This window comes from Choloepus didactylus, chromosome 20 (assembly GCF_015220235.1).
Source record: "Choloepus didactylus isolate mChoDid1 chromosome 20, mChoDid1.pri, whole genome shotgun sequence".
Taxonomy (NCBI): Eukaryota; Metazoa; Chordata; class Mammalia; order Pilosa; family Megalonychidae; genus Choloepus; species Choloepus didactylus.
Genome location: NC_051326.1, coordinates 23,025,103 through 23,041,199, shown reverse-complemented (window position 1 = coordinate 23,041,199; position 16,097 = coordinate 23,025,103). Strand labels below are relative to the sequence as shown.

The window sequence follows — 16,097 nt, the reverse complement described above, 5'->3', positions numbered from 1 at the left end:
TGTTATGTATATTTTATAGCAATTAAAAATAATTTTTAAAAATTAGCTGAGGGAAAATGCAGAAGTGTTGGACTTCCTCACCTGGATTGTTGCTGATGTTCTCACAAACATTGAGGACTGATGGCTTGGTATGCCAAGCCCTGTATCTTGGGGCCTGCCCTTATGAAGCTCAATACTGCAAAGGAGAGGCTAAACCTGCTTATAATTGTGCCTGAGAGTCTCCTGAGTGCCTCTTTGTTGCTCAGATGTGGCCACCCACCCCCCCCAACTAAGCCACTTCGGCAGGTGAACTCACTGCCCTCCCCCTGTGCGAGACCTGACTCCCAGGAGTGTCAATCTCCCTGGCAACACAGGATATGACTCCTGGGGATGAATCTGGACCGGGCATCGTGGGACTGAGAATATCTTCTTGACCAAAAGAGGGATGCGAAATGAAAAAAATAAAGCTTCAGTGGCTGAGATTTCAAATGGAGTTGAGAGGTCACTCTGGTGGGCATTCTTACGCACTATATAATTAGCCCTTTTTAATTTTTAATGTATTGGAATAGCTAGAAGTAAATACCTGCAACTACTAAACTCCAACCCAGTATCCTTGACTCTTGAAGACGATTGTATAACAATGTAGCTTACAAGGGGTAAGAGTGATTGTGAAAACCCTGCAGATCGCACTCCCTTTATCCAGTGTATGGATGGATGAGGAGAAAAATGAGGACAAAAATGCAATGAAAAATAGGGTGGGATATGGGAGTGATTTGGGTGTTATTTTTTACTTCTGTTTTTTATTCTTATTCTGATTCTTTCTGGTGTAAGGAAAATGTTCAAAAAATAGATTGGGGTGATGAATGCATAACTATATGATGGTACTGTGAACAGGTACACCATGGATGATTGTATGGTATGTGAATGTATCTCAATAAAACTGAATTTAATTAAAAAATAAATTTTTAAAAATTAATAAAACTAGAGCAAAATAAATCCAAATCAAGTAGAAATTATAAAGATGAGAGCAGAATTCAATGAAATTAAAAATTTGTTATTACATTTTTTTTAAAAAAAGGTAGTTGAGACCCACTAAGTTGACATAATTAACCATTAATGGGTTACAACCCAGTTTAAAAAACTCTTATTTATATAACATTACAGGCATACCTCAGAGATATTGTGGGTTTGGTTCCAGACCACAGCAATTAAGTGAATATCGCCATAACTTGAGTCACACAAAATCTTTGGTTTCCCAGTATATATGAAAGTTATATTTACACTAGACTGTAATTCTACCAATCAGATACACTAAACTAAGCCTTTACTTTTGAACTGAATTACATGGGAGAGAAGCAGATTTGCTCACAAAGAATGTGGCAGAGGTGGCAGTATTGGCGTTGGCAGCTTGGGCTGTGGCTTCCTGATTTAGCATTTTCCTAATCCTGGCATAGGAAGCAGCAACTTTATGGTCCAGATCCATGATATGGTTTTGGAATGCACTTCTAGAAAATCAGCCAGTTATTCTGTGAACTATCTATATATCTTAATAAACCCTTTGGTTTAAACTACCTTGAGTAGATTTTGTTGCTTGTAGTCAAAAACTTGGACCAGTTCACATTTTAATAACATTTCTTTTAACATAATCATGTTTATGGTTTCTACAGTTTTAAAGCAATATTTTCTTCCTCTACAGCTTTTCTAAGACTAGACAATTCCTCTGTATGTATATAGTTAAATGATATTTTAAAAACCAAACCACTATGGCACTGTTTTTAGATACATCTACAATTTTATTACAAAACTGTTCTCTTAGCATTAGTTGGTTACAGTGATAGCAAGATACTGTCAGTGTGGCAGAGAAGCTCTAAAGTAACATGCATTCCCTGCTTACTGAACCTAAATTTAAGTTACCTCATACTCCTTACGCACAAGTTACCTGCAATCCTTACTGCTGCAAATACACCATTTTAGGGAGGAGTTGATGCTAACAGATTAGACTAAATGTTCAAAAGACTACAGAAGTTCCTTTATGGATTTTCTTTTCCTTTTTCCCCTCCAAAGTTACTTTACATTAAAAGAATCAAATTACTTAGAGCTCCTCTGAATAGCAGCAGAGCCCAAGGAGCATTGCACTTAGTTATTGTTAAAAAGCAATACCTTTACAATGCATGTTTAACGCCAGCACAGGCAAAGGGGTGGTTGCTCTAGTTTTAAACTCCTGCATTAGAGTCCCTTAAAAAAATAAAAGTATTGAATCAAGTTCTTCTGAATGGTGTTATTGCTGTGCCTTTGATGGTGGGTCACTTTCTGTGCTGTGTTTGCTTTGAAGGGATCTTCCAATGTATCGCCAATATTCCTTTCTTATAGTGTCCTTTTCTTTCGCTAGGATTTCACATAACTGAAAACGAAAAATAAAAATTTATTGAAGTAAATGTGTAATTCAATTTCTAGGGCAAATGCTTTTGAACCAATACAGCTGAACTCTTATCATGTGAAAGTGAAATACACCAACAGTCACATACTTTCTTTACTAGTGGCATGGGTGTTGTCTTAAACAGTAGAGATAGCTCTACACTGAATTTTAAGTAACTATGCTAAAAGGGGGCGTAAATTTTAGTAGCACTGGGTAGACCCAAAAAGAAAAGCACTGAGACCCATCAGTTTACCTCTAATGCTTTATTAAGAATGTCCTCCTTATTGTCACATTGGTTTTCTAGAATGTCTTCATAGATATCCACAAGAAAGGCAATTAGGTAGGGAGAACTGTGACTTGGTTGTAAGTCAAGTAATTGATTTAACAGATTAGGATATTTGGAAAGGCCACGATCCTGCAAAATCCTAAAAAAAAAAAAAAAAAAAAAAAGAATTATACCCAATTTTGACGTGGAAGAGGATATAAGAACAAAGATGATCCATGAAACACATGCAAGGAAAGGAGACTTATTTTGGAGGAATCTAAAGTATGGATCCATTCAATTCGAGGACTTGTTCTTGGCTCTGGTCGACTGTGAATGCAACGAATGCATTAAAGCAAAAATCTCTTTCTACTAACTCCTCCTAAGGATCCGAATGAGGAGCTAGAATGCTCCACTAAAAACAATGGCTAAAACATCCAGAATATGGACTACTCTACAGGATAAATGAATAAAAGACAAGGTAAAAAAAGAAACGGGAATTTATATATTAAGAGATTTCTCAACTAAAGCAACATGTGGATGATATTTAGATCCTTATCCACTTATAAAACAATCAGGTAAATCTGAACTGACTGGATTTTTATATATATTAGGGAATTATTAAGTGTTTTTAGGTGTGATAATTTTATTATGGTTTGTTTTTAAAAATCCTTAAGAAGTTTAAAATAAAAACCCCAAAAACAAAAAGATACCATTTGCAGTGATCATGATTTCTAAGCTGTGACACTTAAAAGTCTTTTACTTCTAAACTCATTATTAGTAGTTCTGATACAGCTTGGTGTGGAAGGAAGCCTTCATCAATTCTAAATTTCTCCAAATTCTTCTGCTTCCCTCTTGGCAAATGGCCTTGCTTTCTATTTTTTAATTAAATTGGAAATTTCAAGCGTGAATAATTTTTCATCCATTACATACTAGACCTAGGCACTGTTGTTTTGAAATTTCCTTACAATTAAGGAGGTTACTCTCTACTAAGGAATGCAGACAGTTAAAGTGAGTTAATACAAGCACTACAATGGACAACATTCTATGGGAACAAAGTCCAGAAAGGTCATAGATTGACAACTCGTAAGAAAGGGAATATATAAACAACTTCACCCCCAAACTAAAAACATAACTGTATTCTCTCCCATCCTTTCTTGCTATCCTAAAAAAGAGGTTTCCCTCCTGTCGAATGCCTTTGACTTGTGCTCTAAATCCAAATTCTTCTCTTTCGACCTCCATCCTCCCTACATGATTCTCTCCTATCTTAAAAGAAAACAGCCAAAGAAAAATCTTCTTTAACCATACATATCCTGTTGCAATTGGTTTTTCTCTCCTCTTCACAGTCAAACTTTTGAAAGCACTGTTACAATAAATGTCTCTAATTTGTCCTTTCCCACTAATTTCTCAATCCACTGAAAACCACCTCTGTTTCTCCTATTGTCAATGAAATGGCTTCCATTAAGGTCACTGTCAACCTCTTAATGAAGAAAGCTATTGGTCACTTCTAAGTACTTTCTTAACCCATCTATGGCATTTGATATTGTTATCACTCCCTCTCTTTTTTGGGCTTCTATGATTTTACCCTCAACTGATAGTCTTCACACTTCTCTGGCTTTTTCTCTAGAACACTACTTTCTCTATACCCCCTTCAAACTTCATGTCCCCTCCACCCACCGATTCTATCCATGGCTTTCTTCTCTTCTAACCCTGGGCATTTTCCTGCATCTCTGAATCAACTACCACCTACAGAAGAGTAAGTCTTGACTCGGTACCTTCAGCTGTATCCACTCTTTTGAGATTCTAAATATTACTTAACTGTGTCTTTAGGCTCCTACTGGGATACCCCACAGATATACATAAAATTCACTTTATGAAATTTTTTAACAAAGTGCCTAGGCCTACCAAGTAATAAATGTAAAATAAATATTTCCTGAGTGAATGAATGGGGTTGAAACTAAATGAAACTTTTAAATTATATGTTAATTTATCATGGATAATTTAGTTAAAAAGATAGTGAAGTTTAAAAATGACCACTTACAACTCAAACTGTATAAAAGTAAAGCAACAGAAAAGTAAAAATACATCTTCTTAAATAAAATTAAAAAGTGAAAACAAAACAAAACAGGACAGATGTTCCTATTTCTTGAGATGGTTCCTTATCCCTTTGGCTGTCTGGATTTTACAGGCCCCAAACCCTGACACATATCCAAATGTGACTGGGCTCCACACTTCATGCTCTTTGGGCCTAGTTTCCTTGGGAAACCTCTAAGTTCAAAAAGAAGCCTGGTTCTATCAGTGGCCAGACAGAAAAGCGAATAGAAAAGTGAAACCATTTCTACTTAAGGAGTGAGGTTTGTAATAGGGTATCTCTAGAAAAAATATAGAAAGTCCAGCTATACATCTGTGCAATCTGCTTGTCAATAGTCTACCTTGCTTTACCGTGCTCCTGAGCTGAAGACAAACTGTGTGTGGGTATTTCCTTCTTTGCCATAAAGCCTACAAGTTTTACAAATGCAATTAAAATTGCATTATTATTTACTCATGGACTGTTTGACAAGTTGTGCTGGTATTTGCTTGAGAGGTGAAGTGAAGGACAGGGAGCACTATTTTCAGCAGTTACACTTCTGCTGAGATTCATAAAAATGGAAAACTCTTTACTATCTATTTGGAAGACAACAGAATATATTCTATTATGCATCATAAACAAACTTATTTATTTTACATCAAACAAGCAAAAACAATCTCTTACCCTTTCAAATAGTTCCATGCACTTTCATTATGTGGTACCAGTTTGATCATTTCCAGAGTGTACCTGTAGGAAAAAGACCCATATGGGTATAAGTTGAAAAGAGTAGTAAAAAATTACTGCCATCACAGATATCCACAAAAACACGTTACAACTTAACATGTACTTTCACTTGTCTGGTCTTCACTTTTCTCTCTCATTGGACTATGGCACGTCTCTAGGTCATATCAAAATTAGAGAATCCCATAAGTCTGCAGTTGTCAATTTTTTTACATAGTTCTTCCCTCCTATATATTTGTGTCTAATTCTGAGGAAAGACATGTAACTAATCTAAAGGCTTCAATTCACAATGGGTAATTGTGGAAATATCCTTTAATTGAGGCTTTTCCTCTGAGGGAAATGTCGGCTAAAACATGCAGACTTTCCTTTTCATGGAAAAGCAACCCTGAGGGGAAAAAAGAAGAAGTCTAACATCTATTTATGCCAAAGACTTACTCATTGAAAAAGAAAAATTACATATATAATCTGAGTAATATAATAAAAAATGGACTGAATGGAAATTATCCCATCAGTTATTATCTGTTATAGATATTAATTGAACTACTCTGAACTTCAAGTTCTTCACCAGGTATACCTCATAGTTATGAGAAATAACAATTCCTGGCACATAGTAAATGCCTGCTAAATCCTGATTCTTATAAACAGTAACAGTAAATCATGTACTTACATGGCCATGATACATTAAATGAAAAAAAAAAGCGTAATATTGCTTAAGTTGGTGTGTATAAATGCTTGCAAACATATTTATAAAGTTTGGAAGGATTCATACTAGTTGTAGCACACTCTACAGAATGGGATGGGGAAGGAAGGTTTTTGACTTTTTACTTTATACAATTCAGTATCATTTCCCCCCAATAACTGTATTATTTTTATAATAAAATGAAAAAAATTAATGAGTACATGTCTATAGCCTTATGAGTCAAAAAACATTAATAGAACTGTAAATTCTAGATATCTACAGCTAGTATTAACATTTTAGATATTTCTATAACCCATCTTAAGAGAATGATAATAAGTATGGAAAGCTCTTTTAGATTCTTGGCTGATTATTCTGTTTCTTCTTGGTAACTGAAAGCCAATGATCTACCTTTGAAGGTTAAGAAAGAGTTTGGTTTTCCAAACTCTTCATATTCAATTAAAAAATAATATTTTGTTATTCTTAACTTAATGAGTAGAATATATTAAGTAAGGAATATGTCATATTTGGAACCCATAATTAATTGGATTAATTTAAGGTAGAATAACCCAAAAGTGTTCTACATTTTGGCGAGAAAGCTACTGAACTTCCTAAAGAGTAATGCTTTGCTTTCCTTCAGGGTACTTTTTAAAAGCTCTCACAACAGAACACCAACTCCAAAAGAAAAAAAACAAATAATAAACAGTGTCAGGTAAGTTAGTCTGAATTTTCTCTACTTAAGCTTTAGCATTTAGGTTTGATTAATATGACAAAATAATTTCAGTAAGTTCACAGTTATTCTTTGTATCAACACTATCCAATTGGAACTTCCTGTGACGATGGAAATGTTCAATAGTTGTGCTGTCTGATACGGTAGTCACTAGCTACAAGCGGCTAGCTACTGAGCACCTGAATTGTGGTTAGTGCAACTAACACTGAATACTTAATTTTATGTTATTTAATTTTACATTTTATTAAACAAATTAAATTTTTATTGAATTTATTACACTAAATTTAAATGGCCTTATTTGACTAACGGCTACCATATTGGACAGCACAGCTTCAGACAGTAAAGCAATAGGAAGAAAGCATAAAATGTGCTTGAGTGGCATGAGTTTGCTCCAGACATAAGCTTGGAGAAGAGACTAAGTGTAGGACAGTGGATTGTTAAGCATTTTTTTTTTTTTTAATTACAGACTTGGAAAAAAAAAAAGTTAAGTTGCTAGAATTCTATATAGAACAGATAAAAGACCTAGCTGCCCTGATCCAAGCAGAAGTGAGGGCCAGGGAGACAGATAAATCAGCTCTTCCCAGGAGCTGTTAAAACAGCTTTTATAATTAAAATTATGACTATAGTTTAATCAGGCTTTAAAAACAATAAGCACATTTAAATATTAAGTTTATATCCATTCAGGTACAATTTAATAATGAGACAAAATGGACAGTCTGAAAAAAGGCAGCTTTTAAAGTTTATGGATATAATATAGAAGTTCATGGCAATTTAAAACTGTCTTACTCCTGTAACAGCCTTTTGTACACTAGAGCAACAGTTCTCAACAAGGGGTGATTTGGCTCCCCAGGGGAGATGTGGCAATGTCGAGACACTACTGGTTGTCATATCTGGGGAGAGGGCTACCCAGGAAGCTGCTATATATCCTAAAACATACAGGACAGTCCCTCACAGGAAAGATTCATCTGACCCCAAATCCTCCTTTCTAGACACTATGGAATCTGATTCTTCTCAATCTCTAGTAGCAACAACATTTCAAAAAACTTAAGACACTACAAAGTAGAGGTGTACTATATTTTTAAATTTATCATTATATGTTTCATTTCAGTGTTCTGTCCTATTAGTAGGGTAGGATCTGGGTGAGTCTTGATCTTTGCTGTATCCCCAACACATGAGACATGGCAAATATGTTTTTTAAATCAATGAGCAAGTGCAGAACATTACTAACTGGACTTCTTTCTCCAATATGGCAGAATCATTGTAGCCAGTGGTGTTAGAAATTACAAAGTATCTTTGGTTCCAGACAGAGTTATTTCTCACATCTTCTATGAGAAGTTGGTCTACATATTGCAGCTCATTATCCCAAAGTTTAAATTCCTAAAAGAAAATAAAAAACAAAACATCCAATTAGAAATGTCCCATTATTTGAAAACAGTAAAATTAAATGAAACTTAAACAAAGTTAAGAATGTGAAACTGGAGACTTAAGATTTGTTACAATTTGGAAGTGTTAATTGCAGCTCAAGGATACTGAAGGAGAGAGAGTATGAAACTGAGGGTAAAGCCTGAGAAGACACACTACAGTAAATAGGAAACAAGTCATAGGGAAGGAAAAAAACTAGCAAGAGAAAACACATTAGCAGGCAGAGTGGCCGGTAATTCATTAGTATAATCTCCTTGAGGAACAATTTAGATATCAAGAGGTATTATTAGAATAATTAATTATTCTTAAGAACTAAATAAAAAAAAAATTTAAGTAGTATATCTAGGTCAATGATTAAAACAGCATTGTTAAGGTGGAAATTTAGGAGGGAAAAAAACTCTGAACTCACTGATAATAGAATGATTAACTATAGTATAGTGTTTTAACCTGATGTGACATGGTAGCTTTTAAATATCATCTAAAAATAACTGAGAAGCAAAAGTATACATAATAGTAAAGTAAAAAGAACAGCACTAAAAATGCACATACAGAGACCATCTAAGATGGCGGCATAGAGAGGAGTGGAAGCTAGTTAGTCCCCCTGGAACAACTAATAAACAACCAGGAACAACTAGTAAATAATCCAGAATAACTGCAGGGGGACAGTGACCATCCACTCATCCTACACCAACCTGAATTGGGAGGAATGCCCAAGATCGCAGCATTAAATCTGTAAGTAAAAACTGCGGATCTAAGCCGGGGGGGGGGGCCTCCCCCCACGGCCCAAGCTGCAAAGCTTCGTGGTGCTAGAGAGCAGCTCTCTCCCAGCAAGCGAATATAGCTCAGCTGAGCTCCAACTGGGGTTTTAATTAACAAGCAGGGACTGCTCAATACAACCTAGGAATCCCCAACGAGCAGACAGAGGCTTTGGTGATGACTGACCTTGGAGAGTCAGAGGGTGGTTGCAGACTGGCCCTGAAGGAGGCTTTCTTTCCCTGTTTTGGCTCAGTGGAGAAAGCCTCAGCCATTTTCAGTTCCCAGCACTCTCATCCAGACAAGGGTGGAGACAGCACAGGCAGAGACCACTGAAATGCTCATGACATCTTCCTAGGGGGTCTATCTTCTCTAAGAAGAAAGAGGTGGGGCCCAGCTCTACTACCTGCCTTCCATTCAGAACCAGACGCCAAGAGCCTGGGGGAAAACAGCCATGGGCCACACCTCCTTACACAAGGCTGGAGTTATAGGCTGACAGGCACCACTTGCTGGGCAGAAAAGCACAGTGACTCAAGGCCTCACAGGGTGTACCAATTTTCTAAGATACACCCTCAGGGAAACCAGATACTGAATAGTTCTTCCTTCTGGGACTGGAGCCCGTTTTGGTCGGGGAAAACCTGATTGGGGTAACCAAGGAAACCACGCCTAAACAACAGAAAACTATAACCAACACTAAGGAAAACGAAGTTATGGCCCAGTCAAAGGAAGAAATTTACATTTCAACTGACACAGGAAATTAAACAACCAGTACTGGACCAATTCAAAAAATTTAGGGAAGATAAGGCAAAAGAGATGAACCGTGTAATGAAAACACTTGGCGTACATAAGGTAGAAATTGAAAGTGCGAAAAACCAACTGTCAGAATCTATGGAAACGAAAGACACAACACAAGAGATGAAAGACACAATGGAAACATACAACAGCAGATCTTAAGAGGCAGAAGAAAACACTCAGGAACAGGAGAACAAGGCACCTGAAAGCCTACATAAAAGAACAGATACAGAAAAGAATGGAAAAATACTAGCAATATCTCCGGAAACTTAAGGACAAAATGAAAAGCAAGAATGTACATGTCACTGGTGTCCCAGAAAGAGAAGAGAGGAGAAAAGGGGCAGAAGCAATAATAGAGGAAATAATCAGTGAAAATTTCCCATCTCTTATAAAAGACATAAAATTATGGATCCAAGCAGCACAGCATACCCCAAACAGAACAGATCTGAATAAGCCTATGCCAAGACACTTAATAATCAGATTCTCAAAAGTCAAAGATAAAGAGAGAATCCTGAAAGCAGCAAGAGAAATGCAATCCATCACATACAAAGGAAGCTTGATAAGACTGTGTGTGGATTTCTTAATAGAAACCATGGAGGCAAGAAGGAAGTGGGGTGATATATTTAAGATACTGAAAAAGAAAAACCATCAACCAAAAATCCTATATCCGGCAAAACTGTCCTTCAAATATGAGGGAGAATTTAAAATATTCTCTGACAAATAGAAAATAACAGAGTTTGTGAACAAGATACCTTTTCTACAGGAAACACTAAAGGAAGCACTGCAGACAGAAAGGAAAAGACAGGAGTGAGAGGTTTGGAATACAATTTTGGGAGATAGCAGCACAGCAATGTAAGTATACTGAACAAAGACGACTAGTGTGTATGGCTGAAAGAGGAAGGCTGGGACCACGTGCGACACCAGAACAAAAGATAAAGGATAAAGACTGGGACTGTGTAACTCAGGGAAACCTAGGGTGCTCAACGATTTTAATAAAAGGTACAAATATGTTTTTACATGAGGTAGAACAAATGAATGTCAACATTGCAAGATGTTAAAAACAGGGTGGGATTGGAGGGAAAATACAATCAATGCAAACTAGAGACTATAATTAATGGAAACATTGCATTATGCCCCCTTTAATATAACAAAGGCAATATACTAAAGCTAAATGCGTATGGAGGGTGGTGGGGGGGGAATAGGGGAAGGGTATGGGACTCCTGGCAGTCGTGATGTTGTCTGACTCTTTATTCTACTTTAGGTTAATGCTATCTTTTCTTTTGTTGCTTTCCAGCTGTCATGTTTTGTTTTGTTTTTGTTTTCTCTCTCTTTCTTTTGTCTCTCTGCCTTCTTTGACTCTTCCTCCTTCTTTGTGCAAGAGATGGATATGTCTTTATATAGATAGTGGCAGTGGTGCTGAATACATAAATACGTGACTATACAGGGAACCAACGATTGTTTACTTAGGACGGAATGTATGGTATGTGAAAACGATCTTAAAAAAAAATGGGTTAATGAAGAAAGCTTGAGGGCACTATATTGAGTGAAATAAGACAGACACGTAAAGGCAAATACTGCAGGGCCTCGCTGTTATGAACTAATTATAATATGTAAACTCATAGACATGAAATGTAAGTTACCAGGATACAGAATGATGCTAAAGAATGGGGAGCGGATGCTTATTATGAGGAGCATGTTCAACCAGTGTGAACTTAAACGTTTGGAAATGGGCAGGGGTGATGGTAGCGTGTTTTGAGAATAACAGTGCTGAAAGGTGTGTGAAGGTGGTGAAAAGGGCAAGCTCAGAGTCACGTATGTCACCAGAAGGAAACTTGGAGGTTAAAAGATGGGAATGTATAAAACAGTGACTCTTGTGGTAGACAATGTCCATGATTAACTGTATAAATATTAAAAATCTCTCTCATGAACTAGAACAAATGTATGACACTGTAACTAGAAGTTAATAATAGAGAGGCATATAGGAAAAAAATATTACCTATTGCAAACTCTATACTACAGTTAGTAGTATTTTAACATTCTTTCATCAACAGTAACAAATGTACTACACCAATTCTATGAGTCGATAAGGGGGGGCTGGTTACGGGTATGGGAGGATTTGAGTCTCCTTTCTTTGTCTTTATTTATTTTCTGGACTAATGAAAATGTTCTAAAAATTGAAAATTAATTGTGGTGATGGATGCACAGCTGTATGATGGTAGCATGGGCAACTGATTGTACACTTTGGATCTTTGGATAGTTGTATGGCATGTGAACAGTTTCAATAAAAATATGTATAATTTTAAAAATGCACATACATAATAAAAATACACTAAAATGCATGTGGAAAAATATATACAATTGGTTTTTGGACATAAATTTTTACATTATAAAGCTGTTTTAATTTAAAAAAAATACGAGGGAAGAGAAACAATAAAGACAATTTGAAAAAGGGATAGAATGGCCAACACTATAAAATATTGCACAAATTGGAAACTTCTGACTATGAAAAAGTTAATGAAGTTATATTTTTTATTTGATAATAGTAAAAAAAAAGTAAGAATTTCAGGATGATAGTACCTGACTTTATGGCTGATAATAAAAAAATGCATTAAAGAAGATATATTTTTGTGAAATTTTCCATCTGCTGATTACTAGTATAGTTCAGTCATACTAGTGTGGGCTACTGATTGGTGCTGGTCCTCAAACTGCTTGCAGTCTGCAACATAAGTACAGAAATACAAGGCATTTCGGAGTTTTTATAACAATTTGGCAGAATAATTTTATGTCTGCTGAACCTAATAGTAAAAAATTGGGGCTATGTAGGGGGGTAAAATAATTACAGACTTATAGGAAATTTTAAAAACAAACAAGGCCCTATGGACCCTTCAGTCAAAGGGTTAGAATGATGCTAAAGAATGGGGAGCAGATGCTTATTATGAGGAGAATGTTCAACTAATGTGAACTTAAACATTTGGAAATGGGCAGGGGTGATGGTAGCGTGTAACATTTTACAAAACTAAAATAAAATTTCAAATCTAGGAAAATGGAATTGGTTCAATACTGTTAACTAGACCTTATTTGGATTTCACCAGTTTTTACATACCCTTTTGTGGATGTGTGGCTAGGGTGGGGGCGGGTGTGGTAGTGTTATAGTTCCAGGCAATTTCATGTTCCATGTAACCACTACCACAATCAAATATAGAACTGTTTCATCACCACAAAGAAACTGTCTCACACTACCCCTTTATAGCTGCACCCTCCCCTTCCCAAATTACTGGCGACTATGGAACTATTCTCCATCTCTACAATTTTAATATTTTGAGAATGTTATACAAATGGAATCAATACAATATGAAACCTTTTAAGATGGACCTTTTTCACCAAGTGTAATGCCCCTGAGATCCATCCAATGTAAAAAGGAGTAATACATTCCTTTTTATTGCTGAGTAGTAGTCATACACACACACGGTTTAATTTCATTTTTCAAGTAATTCATTTTTAATGTATTTTACATAAATGAAATATACATAAAATACAACAAACATATATCCAATCTGTAATGGATTGGGGAGGGGGGTCCCTTTACTCCTTCACTTGAGTTGCACTATTACGGTTAACTTGAAAGTGTCAGTGCCAAAGAATATATAAGCCAGGTACCAGGTATTCAAGAATGTTCAAAATTAATTATTTAAAACAGTGTTTAAAACTAAAATTCTCTTCACATTTATAATACGTATGTCCTAAAACACTTTTTAAGAACATGTCAATTATTCCCATTTTAAGTAATCAAAGAGTATACTGAATTCATTAAATCTTCATTGGAAAGAACTGAAATATTAAAAGAATGGCTTTCAATATGGGAACAGAGACACAGGTTCCACTGACATACACCAGGGTTTCTCAGTCCATGCACTACTGACATTTCGGACAGATAATTCTCTTTTGTGGGGGACTGTCTTGTACATTTTAGGATGTTTAGTAGCATCCTAGGCCTCTATGAACTAGATAGTGAATGCCCCTGGTAGCACCATATCCCGGCTGTGACATACAAAAATACATCCAGACATTGCCAAATGTCCCTGGGAGACACAATCACCCTGGTTGCAAACCACTGATGTACATGAATTTAAGAATATATATAATTTCCACTTTCAATCTTGAGACAAGTTAATTTCCTTCCTTTATTATTTACTATATTAAAACTCATAGATTCTCCTCAGTTTTCAGAACTCATTTACTGACCATTACAGTTGAAAGTGAGTCTTATCTTTTAGAAACTGAGTTATGTTGGAAATATATGAAACTATAATATATCAAATGTGAAAACAGGAAGAAAATTATGTGTACCTCATTTGCTAAAACACAACTGAGGGATATTTTGGAATCCTTTCTCATAGAAATCTTTTTTTTTAAATATACATACATACATATTTTAATTTTATTGTGGTAATATATATATATGTATCTTACATTTTGCCATTTTGAACTTTTTTTCTTAAATTTTACATTTTATTTTGAAATACTTTCAAACTTAAGAGGACAGTTACAAAAATAATACAAATTCATGGAAATCTTTTATAAGTAACTTCAGGAAGAAGCAGGGGAGCACTTTTCATATATATCTGTAATGTTCAATTTCTTAAGATGTGATAGGTATCTAGGTTTATACATATTATGTGTATTTTTAAATGATTAAAGTTGTCATAAAAAATAAAAATATTGAAAACCTTTCAAAAAGTTGAAAATTTTAGGGAAGCAATGTTTTGGTGAAACACTCTCGGTATAATGCATAGTGCAGAAAGTAGCACTTATAGAAAAAATTCATAGGAAACAATACTAGAATTGTTTGCTACAGTAAGTAAAATGCCCAGAGTGGGAGTTACAACTGTCCTCTTGTATTCAGATTTTAGCATAAAATTTTAACACGAGTAGAAAATAGATAACTGTAACTGTAAAATCATACTCCAAAGCCTATTTATACAAAAACCTTAGAAATGTTAATACGCCCTTGTTAAACCAATACAGCTGCATTAAAAATTTTCAAATATTTCTTTTTCTCAATTTGCTAGCAAATACGTGATGTAAAATTAATCTAAAAAATATTAAAAATTTTCCATTATTCTGCATTAATATGGAGTTACTTACCAACATATCCAAGATTATAAAGGTTAACCAACATGAAGGATATCGGGTTTTAATTAAGTATCCTAATAATTCTTATTCACAGTAAACTGCATGTAATCATCTATATGGGTGTTAGTTCAGAAGTACACTTAGAATTTAATAGTAATTTTAATTTTTTAATTCAGTTAAAAAAATGAACACCCCAAAAAAAATGGAACAAGAAAGATACTACCTGGATAACCCATTGTCGATGCTGCCAGGCATGGTAATTCTTTGCATCCTGGTTAAGAATATCAGCAATGAACTCAAGCTCCTGAGATGGATCTTTCAGCCATTCCACTAAGACTCGCCTATGGTGCCTAGAGCCCAGAGAAGAAAGAAATTCTGTTTTAAGCTTACCCAAGAACTAAAATGTCAGCTGCATGTTTTCTACTGCTCTAAGTGATATGAATGGACATTCAGAATTAGAAATTCATCTTTAATTCTTAAGACTCCACTGGAGAGAAAAGGTAATACAAAAGAAACACTAAGAAAAAACAAACGGATTTCAAAATACTAAGAATTGTTAAACATAAAAAAATGTTCTGAGTGCAAAATGACATCAGACACTTAAGCTTAAAGATTTATCTCAAGCTAAATCTGGAAACACAGTAATCTTCTGACAGCCACAAAATTCTGCCAAGGAATTTTGAAATATTACCAGATGGCTTCATGAGAGTAGAGGAAATGTGATACTATTTTATAAAGTATAGAAGCTTCTCTACTACTTATATAAACAGGCTGTTAATTTTCCCAAAGTGTCATCATACAAGCAACTTCGTATTTTATCAGTTCATTGACAGAACTAAATTTGCTTCTACTCTGGAAAGTAGCTATGACAAGTTGCAAGTTTGTTAAAAGAGGCGTTTCTGTACTAGGAAAATGCCTGTAAGAGTTTTCTGCTGGGTCCCATTTTCATGATTCTCATGGCTAAAATATTTATAAAAATCTATTAGTGGAAAATGTTCTAAAATTGACAGTGGTGATAGTTGCAGTGTACACTTTAAATGGGTGGATTGTATGATATTTGACATGTTATCTCAATAAAGCTGTTTTTAAAAAAACTATTAGACTATAGTACTCATTATAACAAAA

At 35.2% G+C, this 16,097-nt stretch overlaps 1 protein-coding gene across 1 annotated transcript in view; it reads right to left on the bottom strand.

Annotated features, from left to right (window-relative positions):
* Positions 1-1,012: 1,012 nt before the first annotated feature.
* The window catches only part of FNTA (farnesyltransferase, CAAX box, alpha), a 33,655-nt gene continuing 18,570 nt past the window's right edge, over positions 1,013-16,097 (bottom strand). Inside the window, exons 5-9 of the mRNA XM_037813319.1 lie at positions 15,196-15,322; positions 8,101-8,249; positions 5,410-5,472; positions 2,649-2,820; positions 1,013-2,380 (exon numbers count right to left, since the gene is read on the bottom strand). Coding sequence (XP_037669247.1) covers positions 2,258-2,380; positions 2,649-2,820; positions 5,410-5,472; positions 8,101-8,249; positions 15,196-15,322 — 634 coding nt within the window. The 3' untranslated portion in view covers positions 1,013-2,257. The remainder of the gene's footprint in view (positions 2,381-2,648; positions 2,821-5,409; positions 5,473-8,100; positions 8,250-15,195; positions 15,323-16,097) is intronic.